This window comes from Schistocerca cancellata, chromosome 7 (genome assembly GCF_023864275.1).
Source record: "Schistocerca cancellata isolate TAMUIC-IGC-003103 chromosome 7, iqSchCanc2.1, whole genome shotgun sequence".
Classification (NCBI taxonomy): Eukaryota; Metazoa; Arthropoda; class Insecta; order Orthoptera; family Acrididae; genus Schistocerca; species Schistocerca cancellata.
Window position 1 is genome coordinate 248,566,986 of NC_064632.1, and position 27,650 is coordinate 248,594,635.

At 39.8% G+C, this 27,650-nt stretch overlaps 1 protein-coding gene across 1 annotated transcript in view; it reads right to left on the reverse strand.

The window, feature by feature from the left end:
* Positions 1 to 27,650, reverse strand: part of LOC126092720 (uncharacterized) — a 271,027-nt gene that overhangs the window by 154,711 nt on the left and 88,666 nt on the right. The window contains exons 8-10 of the mRNA XM_049908444.1: positions 26,892 to 27,102; positions 17,737 to 18,035; positions 11,268 to 11,473 (exon numbers count right to left, since the gene is read on the reverse strand). Coding sequence (XP_049764401.1) covers positions 11,268 to 11,473; positions 17,737 to 18,035; positions 26,892 to 27,102 — 716 coding nt within the window. The remainder of the gene's footprint in view (positions 1 to 11,267; positions 11,474 to 17,736; positions 18,036 to 26,891; positions 27,103 to 27,650) is intronic.

A 27,650-nucleotide genomic window follows, 5' to 3' on the forward strand; every position in this document is an offset into this window, starting at 1 on the left:
TACATCTACATCTACACCTACATACATACTGTGCAATCCACCATATGGTGCGTGGCGGAGGGTACCTCGTACCACAACTAGCATCTTCTCTTCCTGTTCCACTCCCAAACAGAACGAGAGAAAAATGACTGCCTATATGCCTCTGTACGAGCCCTAATCTCTCTTATCTTATCTTTGTGGTCTTTCCACGAAATATAAGTTGGCAGCAGTAAAATTGTACTGCAGTCAGCCTCAAATACTGGTTCTCTAAATTTCCTCAGTAGTGATTCACGAAAAGAACGCCTCCTTTCCTCTAGAGACTCCCACCCGAGTTCCTGAAGCATTTCCATAACACTCGCATGATGATCAAACCTACCAGTAACAAATCTAGCAGCCCGCCTCTGAATTGCTTCTATGTCCTCCCTCAATCCGACCTGATAGGGATCCCAAACGCTCGAGCAGTACTCGAGAATAGGTCGTATTAGTGTTTTATAAGTGGTCTCCTTTACAGATGAACCACATCTTCCCAAAATTCTACCAATGAACCAAAGACGACTATCCGCCTTCCCCACAACTGCCATTACATGCTTGTCTCACTTCATATCGCTCTGCAATGTTACGCCCAAACATTTAATCGACGTGACTGTGTCAAGCGCTACACTACAAATGGAGTATTCAAACATTACGGGATTCTTTTTCCTATTCATCTGCATTAATTTACATTTATCTATATTTAGAATTGGCTGTCATTCTTTACACCAATCACAAATCCTGTCCAAGTCATCTTGTATCCTCCGACAGTCACTCAACGACGACACCTTCCCGTACACCACAGCATCATCAGCAAATAGCCGCACATTGCTATCCACCCTATCCAAAAGATCATTTATGTAGATAGAAAACAACAGTGGACCTACCACACTTCCCTGGGGCACTCCAGATGATACCCTCACCTCCGATGAACACTCACCATCAAGGACAACGTACTGAGTTCTCTTCCGAAATGCTTCTGCTTTTCTCCCCTGCTCGTTTATTTCTCTGTCTTTTTTTCCATCTTCCTGCATCAGGCTTCCTAGGTGCTTGAAACTCTCCACTTGCCTCCATCGTTCCCCACCAATTGTTATTCCAGTTGTTCCTCTCTCCTTCTTTCTTGTTGTGATAATCATCTCACTCTTACTTATACTAAATTTCTCCCACAAGTCCAACCCCTTGTCCAAGTCATGGGAGATGGGCAACGGCATGATATAGGGGATTGCCTGTAGGAGCAAGGTACAGTGGGGACTGTGTGTGCCCCAGGACCGCTACGGTAGCTGTGAAGGTCCTACAGAAACCCTGAAAAGTGACGGCTAACAGGGCTCTGATGAAGGTACAATAGGCCCAGCAAGCCATTAGTGGATTATGATTTCTGCTTTCAAAAATGGAATGGTCCTCGGAAAGGACAGATTTAATCAACGACAAACTGGCTATAAACAAGGACTAAGATTTGGAACATTAAATAGACCAACATTGACTGGAAAAGTGGAGGACATGTAGACATGATGGAAAGAAGGAAGTCTGACGTATTGGGGTAAGCTGAAATGAGATGGAAAGGAGAAGGAAGGAGAGAACTGAGGAAAGGCTACAGACTGTATTGGAGTGGAAATGAGAAGGGAAGGAGATACGGAGTCAGAATAGTAGTAAGAGATGGATTAAAAGAGAAAGTGAAGAGAATAAGTGACAGGACGATGAACACCAAAATATCACTCAAGGGACAACCATAGAGGTAATACAAGTGTATGCGCCACAGGTGGGTTGCACTTCTGAGGAGAAGTGAGAGTTTGAAGAGGAAATGCAGAAGCAGATGGGAAGGAAGAATATGATAGTAATGGGGGATTTAAATGCACGCAATGGAAGAGAAAGATAAGGCTGCGAAAGCGTGCTTGGACCAGGGGGTTCTGGCTGCCAAAATGAGGAAGGTGAAAGACTATTGGAGATCTGTCAAAAGAATGGCTTGCTGGTTAGGAAATTTTGGTTCAGGAAAAGGGAGAGCCACAAGATTACATGGTACAGTCAAGACTTATAGAGGAAGTCGATAGTTGATAGTTGGCTACTTCTTGTACGATAGTGAGATGAATAGGAACATCATTGACATTAAGGTAATACCATCAGAGGCCTTGGATAGCGACCAACGTTTGCTGGTAATGAACCTGAGAGGGACTAAGGATAATAAAGGTACAGAAAACCAGGAAAGGCATATAAGGGTACGGAAGCTGAAGGAGGAAGAAAGCAGGCTACAGTACCTGCAAGTAGTGAAGGAAAGCATCCCACAGGATGAACCAAAAATGGTAGAAGAGGAATGGGGTAGATTCGAGGGAACGTTAGTAAGTGCAGCGGAAGCAATATGTGGGAGGACAAGCAACAAAAAGAGATGGAAAGAAACAGCCTGGTGGAATGATAAAACAAAGGATATAATTCAGAAGAAGATTAGAGCCTTTAGGGTATGATTCCAGACGAGAACAGTAGAGACAAAAGAAGAGTATCAGCCAAGAAAGAAAGAAGCAATAAGAGTGGTGGTGGAGGAAAGAAGAAAATGGATAGAACAGTGGACTAGAATGATGGAGGAGGGTGGGAGGACAAGCAACAAAAAGAGATGGAAAGAAACAGCCTGGTGGAATGATAAAACAAAGGATATAATTCAGAAGAAGATTAGAGCCTTTAGGGTATGATTCCAGACGAGAACAGTAGAGACAAAAGAAGAGTATCAGCCAAGAAAGAAAGAAGCAATAAGAGTGGTGGTGGAGGAAAGAAGAAAATGGATAGAACAGTGGACTAGAATGATGGAGGAGGATAGTGAAGGTTTAAAAAAGGTGCTATATGGGATGATTAAAAGTAAGAGGAAGAACAGTACAACAGATTATGCTCGAATGGTGAACAAAAGTGGACAAGATGTAGAGAATAAGGAGGAACTCAAGAATATGTGGGAAGAGTATTTTGAAGAACCCCTGAACCTGAATGGAGACCTGGATGAGGAGGAACAAGGCGAGGAGAAAAAAAGAGGAGGAACAGCAAATAGAAAAAGACCTTACATGGGGAGAAGTGGTAGAAGCACTGGGCAAGATGAAGGGAGGGAAGTCACCAGGTCTGGATGAGCTAAGTGTAGAAATCGTGAGAGCAGCAGGAGAGATGGGGATACAATGGCTATATCGAGTAATGAAAATTGTGTGGGGACAGAATACGACCCCAGAAGACTGGAAGAAAGGAATAATTGTCCTGATCTTTAAGAAGGGAAATAGAAAAGAGTGCAACAACTATTGGGGGATAACACTGATGAGTCATTGTGCAAAGATTTTTGAGAAAATTTTGGAAGCATGAATTCGGGCAAAATTAGAATGAGAGAAGAGCAACATGGCTTCAGAACAGAAAGGTCCATGATGGATCTAATTTTTGCTGTAAGACAACTGCGGGAACAGCACTATGAATATGGAATAGCTATCTTCTAATGATAGTGTAAGTAGAAGCAAAGTATGGAAAGCCCTGGAGAACAAAGGAGTAGCAAAACAGATTACTTGGAGGATAAGGGAAATGTACCATGGAACTGTGAGGTGTGAAAGTGGGAGGAGAGAGATCAGCTTGAATTGAACAGAAGAATGGCTTGAGGCAGGGAAGTGCACTTAAACATTACTCTTCATTGTAGTGATGGATGATATAACGGATACAGTAGCACAAGTAATTGGTGAAAGGAAGATGAAAACCATGGTGTTTGCAGGTGATCTGATGATTTGGGGTTATAAGGAGGAGAACGTACAAGAGCAGTTGGAAGTATGGGAACGAGCAGTACAACTGAGTAATATGAAAGTAAAATACACAATACACCAAGCATTAACAGGATGTATGATTCATTTTGGTGGGGTAAGAACACTTCTAACAACAGCAACAAAAGAGTGGGTATACTAATAGTTGAATCTTTGCTATGATATGAATCAGAATTATGGATTTTAAATGCTGACCTCAAAAGAAGACATTGCTGTAGAGGAGGATTACTTATAAATACCAGTAAGTGGTATACAGTAGGCATTTGTTGAGAATGCCTGATTAACAGTGGCCAAAGAAAATTTTTAAATGGAAACTATCTGACAGAAGCAAATGCAGCAGACCAGTGACATTCTTGGAAAGAACACAACAACAAAATAATGGAACATCACATTGTATGCACAGAGGATGCTCTAAATAGAGATGTTTGGCAGAACATATCATGTACACAGCAAAAATGTTATAATTACTTGACCCTGTATTAACTACTCCTGTACTAATAATAATATATCAAGAAATCTAAATCATGTATGAAAAATTCTTATAGGGGAGATTCCACAACATAATATTTTTATACCATTTATTAACCAGCTGTATTCCTGAATACCACAATCAGTAATCATATAATGAGAAGGAAAGTTGCTACCACCATATAGAGGCGATGCTGAGTCACAGATAGCCACAAAAAAAGACTTTACACTTAAAGCTTTCGGCCAATGGCCTCTGTCGACAATAGACACACATACGCACACACACACACACTCATGCGAACGCTACTCACAGACACGACTGCAGTATTTTTTCTCTCCTTTTCTGCTACTCCCCCCCCCTCCCCATCTCTCCCCTGCCCTCCATCTAATCTGCAGCAATTCACTGACCCCCCTCCCCACACAAGCCTCCTCCTTACCCCCACCCAGTCGCCCTTCTCATCATGCACTGGTGCTGCTGCTCGCAGTGTGGTTTCAGTTGCCTGAGACTGCAATCGTGTGTGTGAGCTGCATTTGCGCATGCGCGCACGTGTGTGTGTGTGTGTGTGTGTGTGCTTGCATGCGTGCGTGCGTGCGCGCGCGTCTGCGTGCCACGCATGCGTGCGTAAGTGTGTCTATTGTTGACGAAGGCCATTGCCCGAAAGCTTTAAGTGAGAAAGTCTTTTTGTTATGTGGTGAGCAGCAACTTTCCTTCTCATTTATTGTTACATTCCATCCTGGATTTTCCATTGTTTGACAATCAGTAATAACTCACAGGTTACATCATGGGAGGTTTGGAAAATTAGTGACTTCCAAAATAAAATAATAAAAAACTTTTGCTTGGCTTTATTCAATACATATTCCCTTGAGCACCCAAATGTCTACAGAAGCCCATCAAGGAAAAAATTTAGGAATGTGGAATGAAACAAGATATACATTACCAAAAGTGCAGCAACTCTTAGAAACTTAATTTGTACATTCTATTATCAATACCTATTGCAGTGTCATTGATCACTGACCACAACAAATCAACAGTCAACCCAGAGATTCTGCACACCCAAGCAGCGTCATCAGGAAGAAGCAGTAAGCCATGTCTCCCGTAGTTATGAGGTACCACTGCCACATCATGCTCTTCAAATACTGCCATATAGGACCAGAGCAGCCAGTTGTGTTCTGTCTACAACTTACGAAAAAGTAGCTTTTGTGTGAGTTTGTGTAATCCATTTTTCGGTTTGTTTTTGTGTCTTTGAGAGCGTTTTTCCCTGGGGAAGTAAGGGCATATCAAGATGAAGTTGATATCACGCCTACAGTTCCATCTTGAATGCAGTCAGTCACTGAAGTTCTATTTCCACCTCCAGAGGACAGTGTCATTATATCATCCCTCAGTTAAGCCTAGTTTTGTCTTAAATGTACAGTGTGCTGATAGCCATCAACAGACATGTATTCACTGTAGCTGCAATAAACATTCAGAGTTCCTAATATACAGACAGGCAATTTAACGCAGCTCGCGTCTCCAGCTGCCTCATGCGTATTTGAACAGGAAGTCACTCAGTTGCATAATTAATTCCAGACATGTTCACACAGCCACAGCAGTGGAGAACTAAACATAAGTGTATTTTTTGCATCACTAAAGGATATTGCAATTTGACTGTTCACGTAACTGACTGTTTCATCTGTTCACTTGAACATGTGTTCAAAGCAGAACACAACATAATGGTGAATCGGCTGGCACTCTCTAGTCACTCACTGTGGCAATTTGATTCTAATTAATTGTTCTTGCAGTAGTGTGTGTGTGTGTGTGTGTGTGTGTGTGTTAGCTAACTAAGACTGTCTGTCTCTGCTGCAGTGCCAGACTTGTCACTATCATAAATCGTACAGTTACGGGGACAACACACTGATCAGTTGTTGCAAATGATGCAAGGATTGTTAGCAGCAATAGCAGTGCCACAACCGTCACCCCTGCCTGTCCAAGTGCAACCAACACAAAAAGTGGCTCAAGCCTGAGTTTCAAGAGTTTGTGGAGCAAGACAAATACTGGGCAGAATATGTGGCCCAGCTTACTGCATATTTCTACACCTACAATGACACAGATAACCAGCACATTTATCATTTCTTGTCCATGGTAGGCACAGAACTGTACAGGTTTGCTGTAAAACTTTTTACTAAGCTTTGTCCTGACAACCTAAACTGTCTGATCATTTTGAAGCACAGGTCCACGTGGCAGTACAGCGTATAAATTCTTTCAGCTCAAACAGCTGCCGGAAAAGTCATACAAATAATGGGTCACAGAACTACTTGGGTTGACAAGACAGTGTCAGTTTAAGGGCTAATGTGCTTTACGCTATAGTGGTGTCACGCTTCATAATGCAATAACATGTAATATTTCTGATTCTTACATTTGAGATTTCATTCTCAAGCATCCAACACAGACCTGAAGACAGTGGTGACTATAATTTAGTCTTAGGACATAGTTGATGTCACTGAATATAACTTGCAAGTTCTGCCCACTTCTATTGAAAAGAGTGAGGAATTCACTGCCCACACCATTCAGGTCAACCATACTGACATCTCAGTTTCACATTAAAAGGCCTTTTTGTCAAGGCACAGTGCAGCCCACACAGATGTGGAAGTCTTGCCACGTTGTCAAGTGTCTGTGCTGACAGGCTAAGTGTCATCTGTGGCAAAGAAAGCCATGCACAAAGAGTGTGTCTGCAGCAATCTAGTGTAGGAAAGTTTTCTAACTCGATGTCAGATCTATTTCACATGATGTGTATGCTGTTTCTGCTGCACCTGTGCAAGCATATAATTTCTTAGCTCAATCTGGCTGCCAGGACAAACCCCCTGAAGTAATAAACAGGCAATCAAACAAATTGTTCACTCACTTGCATGTGGTGAACACAAACGTGAAATTTAACTTAGGTACTGGAACAGCGGTTACACTGCTCAACCTGAAATGCGGGATGAATGCCCATGCTCTGGTTTAGTGCTACTATTAATCTGTAATGCCTGTAAGTAAGAGTAACTGATTATTCTGGAAGCAAATGTGGTTGTTGTACAAGAAATCGAACACAAGTTTTTTAGCAAGTTTAATTAAAAGGGGCAAATCAGAATTCAGTTCAATACTGGGCGTGAGATGAGCTGACATGTATAGTGTCATCGGCAGTGGCGAATGATTCTGCACTGAGCTGAATCAGGTGTTGGCGGAGGGTCTCAGTGACTTACATGAGCACAAGGCAAAGGATCACAGCCCTGGAAGAGGCAAACAAAAATAACAACAGAATACCCATAGTAGGACACACCTCCACATTGGGAAGATGAACTGTTCCTTCCAGTACCTTCCAGTAAAGACAAAATAGTTTTGTCAGCAAACAACTATGGTAAAGCAGAGGGCAGCAATTATATAAAATCATAATTCTGAGATTCAAGTGCTAGGGAGTCCATAAGGATAAGTTAAAGTTCAGCATGTTCAGTTTTAGGGGGAAGATGGTGGCAAATGTCACAGTGGTCCAAAAAGGGTGGCAGGAATGCTATTGTTAGGACTTGGGAATTGTAGCTGTGAACGGGATGGATGGACATCAGTGTTGCCAGTCCAAATCTTGTAAATAAGCTTTGTGTTTCCTGCAAACAAAGCCAGAGTATGTGCGGTAACTTGCACATAGATTGCGCAATTTTATAAGAGTGAATTAAAATTTGATTTGGACTGTGACAATGGCAGAGGCATAGACACATGTAGTTTACTTAGCAAAGCTTATTCTGTTCAACAATATGGACATGGTCAGACATGGAAAGTCAGCTGCTGCATTTGCTCGTGCTGCTGTACTTATGCGACCAATAAAAGATCAATGACAGCCTACTAGTTACGACTGCTATGAATGAGAATTGTGTGGCTTTAATGGGGCAGACTTGTGTAGTTCTGTATCGTTCCTTTGGAAAAGATCCTGGAACTGTGTATGGAAGAGCTGCTTGGCAAGAACACTGTACCCATAAGGGCGCAATAAGGATTAGACTAATTATGACAAGATTCATCACAAATCTGAACCAGACAGGAGGTTGCATCAGTTGCGTTAAGTGTTGCACACAGGTGGATAACTTCATGGTCACCCATCATAGGGGATTCTGACTCGCACAGTACAGAAGTAGTGGTGTTTGTGAAACTTTGTAAGAGCATTTTATAGAGGCCAACATGCCTTAAGAACACACTTCATTTCATAAGAACTTAGTTACTCTTTTTAGTGGTGGCAAACCTTCACTTCCATGCATTAACCTTAAGTTATTGTAGTGGTACAGAATTCATAGGGTGTCGAACACTGTATGAGTGGCTTGCACTGCTGGTAAAGCCAGGTAGGTTACAGGTTGAGAAAGTGCAGAGACTGACTGCACTGCTAATGTGCAAGTGAGTCATTGACAGGACCCACCATACGATCTATTGGCTACCATACCAATCATTCAGGGTGGTCCCAATGCATAACTATGTAGGGATCGTCAGTCAAAGCTTCTCCTGTTGGGATACCAATGTTAGTTCTTATTTTGTTTTCAGCCAACCATGAGGAGTAGGATGTTTTCCTTCAGAGAGCAGGCTGTGATGGACTCAACTTCTGAGGTCATTAGTCCCCTAGAACTTAGAACTAGTTAAACATAACTAACCTAAGGACATCACACACATCCATGCCCGAGGCAGGATTCGAACCTGCGACCGTAGTGGTCTCGCGGTTCCAGACTGCAGCGCCTAGAGCCACACAGCCACTTCGGCTGGCGAAGTGTTACAAACCATGCTACTACTTATGAACAGGTAGTTAGCCTGCAGCTTCACCAGCCAAGTGCCACATTGTCAGGTTTCAATGGACAAATTTTTCCTGTTTTAGGTGTTTGTACTTTGCCTGTCACTTTCTGTGTTTCTACAAAGACAGTTTTGTTTCATGAACTGTGTTCTCATGATTGTACAAACATTTTTGGTATGGACAGTTTTGAAATGTTCTGCAAATCACTTCAGCTATTCTGCTTCCCAGCATCAGTGCTTTGATGGTAGTTTGGGTAAGGCACAGAGTTTTGAGGCCCACAATATATTAAAAGATGATGCACAGCTAATTTTTTTTTTTTTATGCACATCCTATCCCCCATACTTTACAGGACTGGGCAGCAGCAGAGCTGCAGTGGTTGCAGGATTTGATGTGATTAAAGCAGAGTCTGCCAGCCAATGGGCACCCTCCTCAATTGTTCTTTTGAAGCCATCAGGCAAGTTGAGAGTTTGAGCAGATTTCGAAGTGACTGGTAATCTTCAAACTATGATTGATTCCTTCCCTTTAGCTCCTGGGAAGACTTACTGGACAGGTTGCTAAGGCCAAAATGCAGAAGTGGGTGGAGTGCATGGATTCTCAGAGGCGGACACATCAGGTGAAGCAAAATCCTGTGATGATGGCTATGCAGTAGCTCTTCTGGTGACTTACCATCCCTGGGCAAGGATCAGTATAATGATAAAAACACCTTGAGGGCCTACTTCCATGTGTGGGTGGCTAATAACTGGTCTATCTGGGATTTGGAGATCCTGATAAACTGTTCTACCCCACCAATAAACTGGGGATGGAAAGGGCACTATGAGAATATGGTCGATATCATTAGTGAATTTCTACTTGAAAACTAGTATGTAAACTGACTCATTGCACACCATTTCAATAAAAGAATCATTCAAATGAGCTACTACAGAACACGTAACTAACTGTTTCCTTTATGAGTAATCAAGAGGGGCATCAGCACTCTGGATAGAGACGTGGTGCAGACATCTCGCTGTTGGTATTCCTGTGCAGCAATTTGTGAAAGTAGAAGAAAATCAAGATTCAAGCAGTGATTAAGTACTACTTAAAGAAATGCACGAAAGGAAATGAAATTCATGCCAATTTTCAGAAAACGTTGAGAGACTCTGCTCCTTCATATTCAAGTGTTGTCAAGTGAACAAACATGTCCAAATACAGCTGGAATAAGTTAGAAGATGCAACATGTAATGGTCAGCCAAGATGGGCAACTACCCCAGAAATTACTGCAAAAGTGTACAAAATAGTCAATTGAGAAATTCTGAAGCTGTAAGGACGTCATCTGAGTGGGCCGATCACATTTTAACAATGTAATTGGACATGGAAAATTATCTGCTAGATGGATATCACGATTCTTAATTCAGGATCAGAAGTGCATCAGAACAGAAATGTCCAAACAATGTCCGAATGGTTGACCTGTTTTCAGAGCAACCAGCAAGATATTTTGGTCTGGTTTGTGACCACATATGAAACTTGGGTCCACTAATATATGCAGAGACAAACCAACAGTCAAACCAGTAGTAAAATGTTGATTCACCACCACCAAAAAAAGTGAAGGCAATATTGTTGGCTAGAAAGGTCATGTCAGTTTTATGGGCTGCAAAAGGGATTCTGTTGAGAGATTATCTTCCCATAGGTCAAACAACTATGGGATGTTTGGGAAGGAAGAAAGTCATCTTTCACCATAACAAGTGTCATTTCCTCAGCAAAAATACTTGAACTATGTTAAGAATTGTTGCAACAACCACCTTATAAGCTCAAAACTTTCCTAAGTGGATAGAGATTGCCTTCAAACAAAGAACTGACAGATAAAACTGATGGGTATTTTGCAAGTATTAAGGAATCTAATTTTTCAAACAGGAGCAAGGCATTATAAAATAACTGGACCAAGTGTATTATGTACAGAGGGACTACACTAAAAAGTTTCACTGGGCTAAGTCATTTCTTTTTCTTCCAATCTGAGAACTTTCCAAACTACCGTCATACAATGAACATTGCTATTTGTCCAGCAGCGAACAGGAGTTTTCAATTTCTGATTCTATATAAAAGGGTAATTTATAGGAGGGCAATATTTTTCTTGCCAACTTTTTTTATTTAAGTGCAGGTGTACACTATTGTAAAAATGATTTTGTGCCAAACTTTGCATGAGCAGTATAACAGTATCACTTTGTGAAAAGCAATTCAGTAATAATAATACATGAAACACTGAATGACACAAAATTCTTACCTTTTGTGCCCTTGACCCTATCTCTTGTTCGGGGGCGGCCTTTCTTTTTAATTCGAGGACTGGTGTTTTTATTTTTCGTCATCAGTTGAAGTCCCTGCTTTGACTGGTGTCCTTTCAGCAGAGCACGTTTTAATCTTCGTAGTGTGTGTTCTTTATCTGTTCTTTTCAATGTTTCACTATATTCAGCCACTGATTTTAGACCCAATCTGAAATATTTAATTACTAGGGAAATATTTCAAATATTACATAAAACAAAATTTTCTATTTCTACAAGTTTACTGAATAGTGTAGAGCCATGAGCTTGTCATTCATTTTAAGTGATAAAATTCTGAATAGAATTTTTTGAAAAATTGCAACTGAAAATAATTTCACAATGGAAGAATATTAGCAAAAACACATATTAATATTCTAATAATTAAAAGTATGAAAGGAAAATCCAGTCAAGAAAATTACTAAAAAGCTACCAACACTAACCTTCAGGAGACAACTTAAATAAACTGCTGATTGATACATATAAATGGAAAAGTAACATAATAGCTAGCTTTTGAAAGTAATAGTTCCTTTCTCAAGGAGGAGAGAGGTCTATGTCAGGGAAAACTGAAAGGAAGGATAGATCACTCAGACTCAAGAATTAGAAGCACCCTCCTGCTTGTTAGAATGCAGATAGACCTCACTGAAATTGGGGACTGTGTGACTTCCATTTCTCCTCAACGTTCTACAACCTATCTCTCTCTCTCTCCTCCCAGAATCAGAAACTCTTAGTTCGAAAAGCTACTTAGTGTGTCATTTTTATATTTACACAAGTCTACAAGCAATACCTATCATTTCATTTCCAAAACACAAGTGTAGGCAAAAATTCTGTTTTAGTATTTATTATAATTAAGTATGACATTCACAGCAAGCAACTTTTCAGGGTGTATACGTGGACAAGGAAAAAAAATTCCCGGATTTCCCGGTTAAAAATACACTTTCTTCTGGGTGAAAATATGCGTTTTCTGTGTTAAGTGGCAGTATATTTTCCCTTATCAATACTTTGAATGGTTATGGTTTTATACAAGGACGTAGAATTTCCCGGCACTTTAGAAAACGAGACTCAGGGGAAAAGACACATTTTGAAAACATCTTTGATGTGCAGCAACATGTACGCTGCGTATTTTCGTATTACAAAAGTATACATTGGAATTCCACCAAACACCACATGTTACTTTCCGAATCATTGACGGTCGGGGTGGCCGAGCAGTTCTAGGTACTACAGTCTGGAACCGTGCGACCGCTACGGTCGCAGGTTCGAATCCTGCCTCGGGCATGGATGTGTGTGATGTCCTTAGATTAGTTAGGTTTAAGTAGTTCTAAGTTCTAGGGGACTGATGACCTCAGAAGTTAAGTCCCATAGTGCTCAGAGCCATTTGAACCATTCTGAACCGAATCACTGAAATCGAGATGGTGATGCGCGTTTGTAAGCCAGTCATAGCTCATGTCACGTGATCTCGCCAACCAATGGCAGCGGATATTCAGAGCATAGGTCACGTCAGCCAACATCAACATCACTGTTAAGTAGCACGAACACACAAACAGGGAAAGTTAATAGTTTAAATTAATATACATAGTGTTGCTACAATAAAAGCAAAGCTTTCACATATAATATTGGACTCTAAGGTTAATAAGCTGCAAGAGAAGCTAAGCTTTCGTATATATTGTTGATCTTTTTTGCTCGTGTTACACTTAGGATATACCACACAAATGTGCCAGTAAAATTTTTAATAATGACATAAATGTCTGATCTTCAGGGTTCGAAATTCTTCTAAATTGCTTGTCATCAAAGAGTCGATTTTTAAATGAGAGTCAAACGCTCTGTGACTTAATAAATTCATGGTACATTCTCGCACAAACCTCAACTTACGTAAAAGTATATTTACGTTGAAAGTAACGCTTTCGAAACCACTATTCCCAATATTTTCCCACGACCTGTTAGAAATAGGTTCGTTTCAGCAGTTGCCAGACAGCGCAGATAACAGACGTAGGAAGCCCGTATGTACGTATGTGTAAAATATTAAAAGATCATACATTATGTCATAAAAGAAACAAGACATCAGATGATACTCCAGGAGCATTGGAATTTCGTGAACCATACTAAAATGTGCACATTTAAAGTGCATACTTAAAGTGCACATTCGTATGTCCAGATTCCCAATGAAGTAGACCTTGACCTGATATTAAGCTTTTCAGTGTGGTTTTCGGGATCTAAATTTTCTTGGAGCACCAGTACTGTATTATATCATGTTTGGTTCTTTATTGTGGCAAAATGCCATATGTGCTACAAGATGAAAACTTGCACTTGAAATGCAGCGCAAACAGTTGAAACTACTGTGGAATTAAACATTTCGTTTCAAATACATTGACTGCCTCTGCAGGAAAAGTTTATAAAAGTCAAATTTCTTTAACATACAGACAAAAATAACTTCATTGTTCTGCAAGGCGATAAATGCTTGACTGTCAGAAAAGTGGAAATAAAATAACATCTGAAACTAATGACATATTTTAGCCTTCCGTAATTATGTGAATGCATTTTAATTCACTAGATAGCTCCTGGCCACAAATATCCATTTTGTTTTCATTTGACGTGAGAGTAAACAAGGGGGAAACAGCAAAATCACTAAAGTAAACACGGGTCACGTGAAGACTACCCACTATAACTCAGTCTGCTCTGCACATCAGCCCCAGATCTACGATAATTGAGAACTGGGTCAATACTAAAAAAATCGAATTTTCAACAATATGATCATCTTGTAGCTCATATCTTACTGAAAAGTCTGAAACATAAAACACGTGTTCGAGAAAATGAGGGCATATTATTTGGTCTTATGTGTGCCAAACTGCAGTGCGACGCCTCTTCGTAAAGCATTCTTCTACCGCACGTCACTGTATTTCGCTCTGTGGAATTGAAATGTGTATATTTTCTAATGGATGCCATCAAACTATATTCAGGACAGTGGAAATTTAAATGTCCTGTGGTGCCTCTCCTGCTCCCAGTCGGCCGGTTTGTCAGCCTGCCTCTTTTCTAAAAAAAATCTCTCAATTAATAGCGGATGGGATTATTTGTAATCGGGAGAACAAGAACTCTTCAGAAAATCTGCACTCTTTATTGCCTATTAGCTAATAACTTGCTGTTTTGTGTGATATAAAATTAAATATAAGATACATAAAACCAATAAAGACAAGACACAAGCAAGAACTTACACATTTCTTCAATCCTTAGCTCCTAGCATTTTTTCTCTCTCTAACCTTTCTACAGCTTTACATGGCGTGCTTTCCTTTCTGCAAAAGAATCTATTACCTCATCAAAATTCATCAAACGTTTTGCTACATGAAAAATCGAAATGTCTTTATCTAATACTGAAAAAGCTGTTAACACAAATAAAACCCAAGCAAGACATGTAGTTTCTCAATCTGGTTACATCCATTTTGTCACTGTCTGCTAGATAAAACAAAATAGGCCTTTCTGATATTGCAGCAATTTTGTAACACACACCAAATAAACAAGACTGTTTTGGCACAAATGGCCATTTTTATAACAAGACAGAATATAATTCACGAAGTACCAATATCAAATGCCTATTAGGCCTACTACAAGCAAAAAGCTTTATGTTAGGAAATAGTTTCATATTTCATTCATACGCATCAGTTTCTCAAGCATGAGATCGAAAAGTAATATTGCGAAATTTTTATATAAATTTGGAATCGTCTTATTCTTCCATAGTTTGTGTGATGTCCCCATTTCTTCTCCTTCCTTGTTCAAACAAACAATCTTGTCATCACCAATTCTGTAGCTATTCCTGCCATCGTCAAAATTTTTTCACCGATTAACTTCACTAACCCTGCCAGAATCACAGATTTAGTTATCCCGCGATTATTTTCCGGTTAGGCGCTATTACGTGTTCGTACAACACGATTCCCGCGTTACTTCCACAATAGAACTTAAGCGGCTGCTATCCGGGGACTGTACAACTGGTCCTTACTAGTATAGCAATCAGGCCTAAAATTTTCTGTCAACATTTCATTTTCTGGGATACACTGAGAAGATAACATGTAATCTTTCTCACCTGCTATTCCTGTCAGTCGTGTATTTCCATTCTGGTAGCCTGAATTTATAGATTTCGCTAGTAATTATAACAATGCTGATCATTCACAAACCCAATCAACCACATAATCAGACAGCGATTGGCTTTCATCCGTTCGGCTTTACTTCGCTCAGCTCGTATAGCCCCATCCCCTTTTGTCGGCTGAAAGTTTATTTATAGATGCGACGAGGATTCTTCTGACAGACATCACACATTCAAAAATCAACTTATAATTCATTCAGAAATCAACTTAAAATGTGTTCAAAGATGTTCAAAAACTAACAGGGAAGTGTTTCAAAATCAACTCAAATGCGACTCAACTGCGCATGCACACGAGCTCGCTCATAACTCTAAAACGAATCTAATGTAAACAGTTGTGACTTCACGCTCATTGGAGGCAATTTGTTTTTATGAAGCATTGCATAGTCTTCCTAAAGCCTTTGGCATATTTTGCTGTTAGCAGACACTTGTATGAGCACTGTGTGTCGTTGTTGTATATGGAGCATTTCCTTTGAAATTTTTTTTTTCTCTTGTTTATGTTTTATTGTTGAAGTATTATTTTGCAGTAGTGGGATACAGTAATATCCTTTGTTAGAGTATTGGTTCTTACCAGTCAAAATTACAAAAATTTAACTGAAAACTAAAACAATGAAAAATTCCCGTGATTCTAAAAAATTCCTGCGTTTTTCCCGGTTTTCTCCCGGATGAAAAAAATTCCCGGATTTTTCCCGGATCTCCTGGTTGTCCCAGGGTGCATACACCCTGATTTTTGGCAATGAGTTTAGTGAATGTGAAATAGATACTAATTCATGAAATTTTAAACATGTTTATATTTTTATATTCATCTAACTCTACTATTTGTATCAACTATGAGCTATTACCATTAAACACATTGTTGTTATGGATTCTAAGGAAATGTCAACAGATGTTTAATTAGTCTATTGTGTAACATATGTCACAAAAACCTCACGAATCTAGAAACTACATTATCATCATCAATTCCTGTCACTCTTGGCGGAATACCAGATAATGTCCAGCCAGGTAAAAGGTTTCCAGCTGAATTTGGTATCACTAATTTCCTATGCCTCTTGCCTAACTCTTCTCTTGCAGGGATTACTTGGTATTCAGTTCTTTCTCTTATCTGATGCACACCAGTGCAGAGTGTCCTTCTAATTGACTTTAATTAATTACTTTTGTGTTTTTCCTAACCACCTCCATCTGTATTTCTTTCGAGACAGGTTGTCTTCCACTGCACTTGATCAGAAACTATGATTCGGTCTACAAAGATTAAAACACTTATTAAAAATTATTCATTTAACCTGAAGGTGTTGGGAGATATGTTTGCTATACTTGGAAATGCTATACAGCAAATGAGAGGTCACAAGTTACTAGTGACAATTCTGATTTACATTCTGCTCAGGATCATATCTTGATTTAAAAAGTCAAGTCATTGCAATGATAAAAATTACATATTGGAGGCTAATATGCACCACATTTGTAATGGATGTGATACTACTTCTGTAGTAATCAGTACACTCACATAATTGCCAATGCTGGTAGATGAACATCAACTGTGTAACATAATCAGAAAAGTAAGCTTGTTCTGGAAAGTTGCAACACATTCACTTATAATGTAAGGCACTGATTTGCAGTTGTTTGAAGTGTGAACAGAAAAACACATTGTGTTTTACAAATAATATATACTGCCCACCTGTGATCCTAGACACTGAAATAGTCTAAAGGGGAGTTCATTGTAACTGTATCTCTGTGGCTTCATCCGAAGCTCTGAGAGTTCTTCCTCACTATGGGATTTATGTAACATTATGTGTGATATAATTCATAAACACATAATTATTTAAAGTTGACTGCAGTATTTTAATAATATGTGATGCAATGAGATGATGGAATACTACAACTTTCTATTTATTTCACTACAACTTCTAAAGAACCATTATTTAATAATAAATGCTCAATATAAGATCTTTAATACTGAATTATCATTGAATTTTAGTATAGAAGTTTTTTCCATTGGTAACAAAGTACAGGATTTATCTTGAAAGTACCTTATTCATGTTACAAATTTTAGCAACTTCCAACATTAATTATTACCCTAATTTAATTTTTTTACATTATTCATTTTAATTTTTACTTCTTGTCTCCCTTGGAACAAAAAATAAAAGGATTGTCATGGAGCCTTTACATTATCTCATTTAACTTCAGAAAATAAGAATTACATTGTCATTGTAATTCAAAACTTGAAATGACTGTATGTAGGTAAGTAAGCTATAAGTCAAACATTCTAATTCAAATTTAGATTTCATCTCAAGGCTCTAAACAATAGTGACAAATACCTTCCAGCAGCAGAATAATCATCCATAATGTTTTGTGAATCAGTTAGATACTTTTCACTCTTCTTATTTTGTTGGATATTATGACCCTTATGATGTATTATCCACCCAATAGCATCATTATCAGGATCTTTGTACACTGGTGAATTGAATCGGAATGATGTCTTCTGGTACCTTACTTCAGGGTGAAAGCTTTTTCTTTGGCCAGCTTCACGAATAACAACTGGTTTGTGCTGCCCACCAAAAATCCTCCCTTGAGGGATTTGAGGTTGTTGCTGATCCACTTCTGATGACACATTAATCTGCACCCACAAAAAAAAATTGATATTTTTAAACCTGACAATGAAAAACAAGACACTATCAAACAGGTTTATGTTCTTTTATCAATTATGACAAGCTATTTATGCTATTACTCTACAGTCACAAATACATTTTATGTAAAATGAGCACCAGAGTGTTACCAAACTGCAACCATTAATCTTTTGGTCATAAACACGTTACCCTATAGAGGGTGATTCAGCTGCCCATACCCATGGGTTTTATGTCTTTAAATACCACATGCAAGATTTTCATATTCTCTAGCATGCTAAGGGCCAACTGTTAGTTCAATAGAAAAAAATTAACAGGATCTCTTTGTAGGAAATTTAATGCAGTTAAATTTTGTACTGGGATATGTTTCTACTAGAGTTTGTAGTTTTCAAATTATTCAAGAAAAATGTACGAAAGTGACCTCCAAACGAGTTTTTCTTGAAGAACTCGAAAACCGTGGGCTCCAGTGAAAATGTATCCTGGTACAAAATTTAACTGTACATTAAATTTCCTTCCAAAGTGTCTGGTAATTTTTTGTGTAGGACTAAAATTTTGCACGTTGCTAGGGAGAGAATATGAAAATCTCATGCATGGTTTTTGAAGGACCGTGCTGCATAAAACCCATCAGCAGGGGCAGCCGAATCACCCTGTATACAGTTGAATGCAGCACTTTTAATGAAGTAACATTAAATCATGTGCAATTACAGTTACTTACTGTTTCATTTGCTGGTATCCTGACTCAAATAGTGAATGCTGCTACTCAGAAATTTGCAAGAAAGAATTTATATTAGATTATAAAGTTCCATGCAAAGCAGAATTTTCTTCTGATTTTGAAACATTCGCTAAAGCTCTGGCGAGAACAGACTCAGTGCAGTGGACTTCTTTATTGGACTCTAATGTAATGAACGTGCCCACACCCAGCAGCAGCCTGCGAACTCCTCTCTACATCACATTGTTCAAAAACACTGATTCAATGGTTTCTGTTACTCTATAGCTGTTTTCCTTTGCATGCATCCTTTGAGTGCCCTCAGCATAAAGCAGAGTGTCACCAATGTCACCATAAAGAGCATATTGCAGAGGTGTGACAAAGTGCTGCAAGTGTCGGGCGACATACTTTGCCATTTCAGAATAGTAATATTACAGACAGTGATCAGGTACTAGCACATATGAAGATACTGTTACATGGAGATTATAGGAAGTGCCATTGATATTTCTCTTTAACACTGGGGCATTAGTCTTGATCATAAACTAATCGACATATTTAAGTATTGGTGTTTCACCACTGGAGAATGTGCAATCAAAATTATGGACATATGGCTGACATGTGATCCCACTATTAAGCTAAATGCGACTTCCCAACAGATGTAATCAAGTTATACAGACAGTGCCTTTCCTGGTGGATGCAGACCTGTGTGAGGAAAACATTTTTGGGCGGGATGCATACCCTGCATTTGAGTTCTCAATTCAATATTTGGTGCATTCTACCTTTGGTGTCATGTGAAGCAGTAGGCTCCAACCACTCTCAATTTGAACCATTGTTTGAGCTGGGGTTAATGAAGTCTTTGAACTTTCTCACCTACATAGAACTGACAGCTTTGGTAGGCCACAGTTCTTTGAAGTGCATCAAATTCTGCTGTCACTCTGGGATGGAGTTACATACTCATTGTCATGCCCCAATGAGCTCTTTTCTAAATTATCTGTAAAGGGGGAGGGGGCTTTTTTGAAATTTAATCTTGTAGAAGATTATTTTCAGCTTCCATTAGATGATGATTCCAGAAAAGTTTTGATGTTGAATATACACTTTGGCCTCTACAAATACAGTAGATTACATTTGGAGTCATTGGTATGCTGGCCAAATTTCAAAGGTTTTTGGAACAGGTCATTACAGGAATTACTACAGTGTAAATTACTTCTGTGACAGTTTGGTAACATGATTTACTAATGAAGAACATTTACATAATATGTGTATCATTTTCACAACCCTTGCAAACAAAACCTTCAAGTGTAATTTTCCCAAATTTTCTTTTTTTCAGCCATTTGTTATGTACCTCAACTATGTTCTTTGTAAAGAGTACCTTCAGCCCATGCAAGAGTATGTTGTAGCAATATATAAAATGCCAGGCCAAAAGTCAGTGAAATACCTCACATGGTTCTCTTTTATTGGTTGGATGCTTTTCAGAAGGACTTTCAAACCTTGAAACAATGCATTCAGTCTGCAACCTGTTTAATCATATACTAGTCTCACTTATCATTAATTTTGGCTGTGGTTGCCTCATTGCATGGCATTGGAGCAGTCCCATCTCATAAGATTGTCAGTGGTACTGAAAAACCTACAGTGCTTATGTCCAAAACATTAAATCAGGCCCAGGAACATTATGTCCAAATATAATAACTGGCATCAGTTATCATTTTGTGTTTTTTTTCTTTTTTGTATGGGCCTAAGTTTCATTTAATTACAGGTCATGAGCCCTTTGTATCACTGATCAGGCCCAAAGTCATCAAATGGGTTGGCAGGCTTTGTATTTATCAAACTAGCAGTACTTTATGCACTCTGTGCACTAAACAGTTAAATGTTATCATGGGCCCAAAGCCAGAATTCAACAGGCAAGAAACAATCTGTTTCCAGATGGACACCTAAACAGAGCAATTCATGGAAGGTATAAATTCTTTCAGATCAAACTGCTGCTGGAACAGTTAGACAAACAGTGGGTCACAGACCTGCTTGGGTCGACAAGACAATGTCAGTTTAAGGGCTCATGTGGTTTACATTATACTTGTATCATGCTTTATAATGCAGTTTTGCTGATCCCTTCCTTGGAACAATATGTTAATTATGGTGGACTCTTTCTCTCACTTTCCTTGTGCCACCAGGTTGCAGCAGATGATAACATCAATGATGGTATGGGACCTCGAAATAATTTTCGCGATCAGACAAGCACCCCACACCTCAGTTAAAGGCAATAGATCTCAGTTTATGGTATCTCTGTTCGGAAAATCCTGCACTCACTACAGCATCAAGCAGTTAATGATCACCCTTTCAATGGCTTAACAGAAAATTTCATTTTCACTTTTAAAATGCAAATTGCAGAACCCAGAACCGACCACATAGCCTTCCTCAATTCAAGGATGGCAAGGAGGAGGGGGCGGGGGGGGGGGGGGGGGCGGAAACCTCATACCCCTCTGGAGATGGAAGACAGAGAACAGTCAATATGTGTCATTACATCTACAGCTGGGTGTTGCAACAAGAAAAACACGCAATATTTGGCAAGCCAATCCTGTGAGACCACCTAACTTGTTGATTAAGTCTGAATGCCCACAAGCTCATTCTCATTTCTGCAAGTTGTACTCCACCATGTTCTGATTTTAACTGATGCTTCCCTAGATGATATTACATTTATGGACTATGCCAGATAATGAACCCACACTGCTCTTACAGTTATGCAAGTCAATTAAGCATGCAGAAGAAAGTTACACTTCAGTGGTTAACAAATACTGTACTTATTCTGCCAGACAAACAAACTATTGTGTTGGTTTCCTCCAGCTTTTGTCAATGTCTCAGACCTGCATTACTACTGATGACTTGCTTGCATTCAGCTTAACTTACAAGCACATTGAATTAGTTGCGAAAATACTTTTCATTTTCTTGTTGCTGAGGACACTAATTTTACTGAGAACTTACAGTCTTTTGATTCATGTTGCAGTGTACTTATGTGACTTTTAACAGTCGCCATAGATAGGTGAGTCACAAAATTTCAGAGAATTCACTCTGTGCCCTGTTATGAGAACTATCGTGATGAAATTATTATAAATATCACCACAAACATTACATAATTTGAAAATTGCAGCTTTTAAAATTTAATTTGTGTAAGTGCTGTTTTTCAAGTGAGTACCTTCAGCAGCTGTTTAATAAATGCTTTATTGTGTGATTGATTTCAGTCAAGATCGTTATCCAGCACCTGTTATAAAATGTAAAACATGAACATTTCAGATGAAAAGAATGTTTGAAAATTGTAGTACAAATATAAGCAATACTTGCAGGTTTTTGTTAACTGCAAGAGTTACATATACATAAAAAATACAATGTCAAAAAATTGTGCTTATAAATAATGTTAGTTATACAGAGGAAGATACTTTTAGAGTCAGTATAGTGACCCATACAGATCCACACCTGAGATCCAGGCACACAGTCATAATCCGCACAACAGAAGTTGGCAGACACAGCTAAAAGTTTTACAACTATCAGAGGCTGTCACTCATGGATGTGCATGCAGCCCCTTGTCCCTACACTCTACTGACTGCCCAAAAGCAGTTTAGAGAGCTAACACAGCTGCATGTTTACCTCTCCCACGTGCTATCGGGCTATTACTGTGAGCCACTCTGTGGTTAGTGTACCCATTATAATAAGTTGTTTTCTAGACTTAACAAAGTTTGTTGTGTCCATCATCATGCGGTGTTCTCTTGTGGGATTAGAACAGTCAATTAGACAGCTATCAATGAAATACAAAACATTAAATGGCAAAGCATCATGAGCACCTATCAGCTTAAAACCTGTAAATGTGCTAGATTTATTTCCACTCAATTGGCTCTCATGAACATTATTACCCCTATAACAAAGTATCAAGAAAATTTTCAGTATATTTTTGTGGCTCGAGTCATTCATTCAAAGAACTTAGTTGTTAATCCTGTATTTATGAAGAAGAATATTAATGAAAAATGTAATCTGTTCTCTAATGAATTTGCCACTGTTTGAAACTGTATTTCCAAAAATAATCTTGAGAAAAAATCCTCCAGCTGCAAAACTGAAACCATGGGTTACTAAAGGGATCAGAATTTCCTATAGAACAAAAAGAAATGTATATGAATCCCTAAGGCTATCTAATGATCCCATCAAAAAGGAGGACTATATATTGTACTGTAATATTTTAAAAATCCAAAACTATGTACACATATCAAAAAAACTTTTGCATCACGTCGGTTCTGAGAGTTCCGGAACCTGTACAGAAAACTGGAACAGAGGTCAACATAGACATCTTTTCTGCCCTTGTTGTTGCTCATGAAAACCACACATTGCATGTTGTATCACCATGCAGCGAGACCTTCAGAGGTGGTGGTCCAGATTGCTGTACAACCAGTATCTCTGATACCCAATAGCACGTCCTCTTGCACTGATGCATCCCTGTATTCGTTGTGGCATACAATCCACAAGTTCATCAAGGCACCGTTGGTCCAGATTGTCCCACTCCTCAACGGCGATTCAGCATAGATTCCTCAGAGTGGATGGTGGGTTATGTCATCCATAATCAGCCCTTTTCAATCTATCCCTGGCATGTTCGATAGGGTTCATGTCTGGAGAACATGCTGGCCACTCTAGTTGAGCGATGTAGTTATCCTGAAGGAAGTCATTCACAAGATGTGCACAATGGGGGCACAAATTGTTGTCCATGAAGATGAATGCCTCGCCAATATGCTGCCGATATGGTTGCACTATCGGTCGGAGGATGGCATTCACGTATCGTACAGCCATTACAGTGCCTTCCATGACCACCAGTGGTGTATGTTGTCCCCACATAATACCCCCCTAAAAAATCAGGGAACCTCCACCCTGCTGCATACAGTGGACAGTGTGTCTAGGGCGTTAAGCCTGACTGGGTTACCTCCAAACATGTCTCCGATGATTGTCTGGTTGAAGGTATATGCGACAATCATCGGTGAAGAGAATGTGATGTCAATCCTGAGCAGTCCATTCGGCATGTTGTTAGGCCTATCTGTATCTCGCTGCAAGGTGTAATGGTTGCGAAGATGTACCTCACCATTGACGTTGGGAGTAAAGTTGCGCATCATGCAGCCTATTGCGCACAGTTTGAGTCAAAACATGACTTCCTGTGGCTGCACAAAAAGCATTATTCGACATGGTGGAGTTAATGTCAGCGTTTCTCCAGGCCATAATCTGGAGGTAGTGGTCATCCACTGCATTAGTAGCCTTCGGGCGGCCTGAGCGAGGCTTATCATCGACAGTTCCTGTCTCTCTGTATCTCCTCCATGTCTGAACAACATCGCTTTGGTTCACTCTGAGACACCTGGACACTTCCCTTGTTGAGAGCTCTTCCTGGCACAAAGTAACAATGCGGAGGCGATCGAACTGAGGTACTGACCGTCTATAAATATAGAATGTAATGGACAAAAAATAAAGCAAGTTGACTAAGTTCCTGGTTGTGTACATAGACTGCAAACAAAATTTGTCCAACCATATCCTAGATCTAGAAAAAAGGCTACATTCTGCAACATTTGCCTTACGCATAATTGCATCAATCACACATAAGGGGGCCATAAGAGCTGCTTACTTGGGATATTTCCACGCACTTTTGTCTTATGGAATCATCTTACGGAATCATCTTTTGGAGCAACCAGCCATTGGCAAAGAAAAGTTTTTACTGTTCAGAGAAGAGCTATATGTAACCTGAGTGGTGTGCAACCAAGGCACTCATGCAGGAATCTGTTAAGGAAACTACAGGTATGTACAGTGATTATCTCAGTATATACATGTTATATTGTTACTCAAATACTTTTTTTATTGTTAATCTGAATGTGTAAACATAAGTGTTAATTCTGATATATGTAATATGTTTTTATTTCTCCTAGTGTCACATGTTGTTACTATGAGTCTTGTCATGAATTAATTATACTGTGTGCTGCTCTATTGTAAACATTGTAAAAACAGGGTGTATACCCGGATAAGAAAATAAAATTCCCGGATTTTTCCCGCATTTCCCAGTTAAAAATACATTTTGTCCTGTGTGAAAACACGCTTTTTCCATGTTAAGTGACAGTATACTTTTCCTAGGAACAGTAAAACTCATCAAACCTTTGAATGGTTATGGTTTTATATAGCGGCTTAGAATTGCCTTGATGTTGACCTCCATCTTTCCAATGGCAAGCTTCACACATCCGTCCACATCAAACCCACCAACAAGCAACTTTACCTCCATTATGACAGCTGCCACCCATTCCATATCAAACGGTCCCTTCCCTACAGCCTAGGTCTTCATGGCAAATGAATCTGCTCCAGTCCTGAATCCCTGAACCATTACATCAACAACCTGACAACAGCTTTCGCATCCCGCAACTACCCTCCCGACCTGGTACAGAAGCAAATAACCAGAGCCACTTCTTCAGCCACTCAAACCCAAAACCTTCCACAGAAGAACCACAAAAGTGCCCCACTTGTGACAGGATACTTTCCGGGACTGGATCAGACTCTGAATGTGGCTCTCCAGCAGGGATACGACTTCCTCAAATCCTGCCCTGAAATGAGATCCATCCTTCATGAAATCCTCCCCACTCCACCAAGAGTGTCTTTCCGCCATCCACCTAACCTTTGTAACCTCTTGGTTCATCCCTACGAAATCCCCAAACCACGTTCCCTACCCTCTGGCTCCTACCCTTGTAACCGCCCCCGGTGTAAAACCTGTCCCATGCACCCTCCCACCACCACCTACTCCAGTCCTGTAACCCGGAAGGTGCACACGATCAAAGGCAGAGCCACGTGTGAAAGCACCCACATGATTTACCAACTGACCTGCCTACACAGTGAAGCTTTCTATGTGGGAATGACCAGCAACAAACCGTCCATTCACATGAATGGACACAGGCAGACAGTGTTTGTTGGTAATGAGAATCACCCTGTGGCTAAACATGCATGGGAACTTTCCCTTCAATATATCCTCTCTTCCCGTTACCCACCAGGCCTCAACCTCTGCTAATTTCAAATTGCTGCCGCTCATACCTCACCTGTCACTCAACAACATCTTTGCCTCTGTACTTCTGCCCCGACTGACATCTCTGCCCAGACTCTTTGCCTTTACATATGTCTACTTGTGTCTGTATATGTGCGGATGGACATGTGTGTGTGTGTGTGTGTGTGTGTGTGTGTGTGTATACCTGTCCCTTTTTCCCCCTAAGGTAAGTCTTTCCGCTCCCGGGATTGGAATGACTCCTTACCCTCTCCCTTAAAACCCACATCCTTTCGTCTTTCCCTCTCCTTCCCTCTTTCCTGATGAAGCAACTGTTTGTTGCGAAAACTTGAAATTTTGTGTGTTTTTTATTGTGCCTATCTACTAGCGCTTTCCCGTTTGGTAAGTCATGGAATCTTTGTTTTTTTAAAATATATATATATATATATACACACACACACACACACACACACACACACACACACACACACACACACAGGGAAACATTCCACGTGGGAAAAATATATCTAAAAACAAAGACGATGTGACTTACCAAACGAAAGTGCAATAGATCTAGATGCAAGACCTGTCCCATACATCCTCCTACCACCACCTCCCTGTTCCCATTCCAGCACTACACAGCCGTCATTTCACTGCCACACCCAGTCTTTTAATTTCTTTTTATTTCTCTCCTTTCTGCTACTTACCACCTTCCCCCTCCACACCTTCTCTCCTGCCCTCCGTATAAACTGAAACGCTTCACTGACTGCCACTCCCACCATACTAACCCTGCCCCTCCCCGCCCCAGCCTCCTCCTTATCCCCACCCAGTCACCACACCCATCATGCACTGGTGCTGCTGCTCGCAATGTGGTTTCAGTTCTATGAGACTGCAGACGTGTGTACGAGTTGCGTTTGTGTGAGTGTGAGTGTGCGTGTGCATGTGCGTATGTGTGTCTACTGCTGACAAAGGCCTTAATGGCCGAAAGCTATAATTGTGTGAATCTTTTTGCTCTGCCTATCGTGACTCAGCATCTCCACTATATTTTAACATTATTTATAAACATTGTATTTTTGATATGTATGCATAAATATGAACATCTTTATAATATTCTCATACCATTGTATAACTTGGTAATGAAGAGTGCTGTACTGATGTGATTTCAATAGTGTGTTTCTTTCCTAAATAAGATGCACGTGATGATTTCACCAATAAATCACGTTCAAACTGTCTGATACGTTCTGCAAATTTTGGACTCAAAAAAACTGCCTGCCTCTGTTCCTGTACTGAGCGACTCCATCGAAGTCTTGGATGCAGTCCTTTAATACACCTGTCAAAAGATGTAACATTTTAATATGGATACCCAACAAGCTAATGCAAACTCAACAGTTATGGTCAAAAATGTCTTTAATTATCTATTGAATTCAGGAGAACAAAATATATCCTCTATACTTTGCACACATAACTTGTTTTAAAAACATTAACAAAAGAGAATAGGTTGCTGTAGATCAGCGACTAAACAACATTAAAATACTGGTACCTTCCAATAGTTTTATCAATTATGGTCAGATTTGCTTATGGTCTACCAAAATTACACTCCTGGAAATTGAAATAAGAACACCGTGAATTCATTGTCCCAGGAAAGGGAAACTTTATTGACACATTCCTGGGGTCAGATACATCACATGATCACACTGACAGAACCACAGGCACATAGACACAGGCAACAGAGCATGCACAATGTCGGCACTAGTACAGTGTATATCCACCTTTCGCAGCAATGCAGGCTGCTATTCTCCCATGGAGACACTCGTAGAGATGCTGGATGTAGTCCTGTGGAATGGCTTGCCATGCCATTTCCACCTGGCGCCTCAGTTG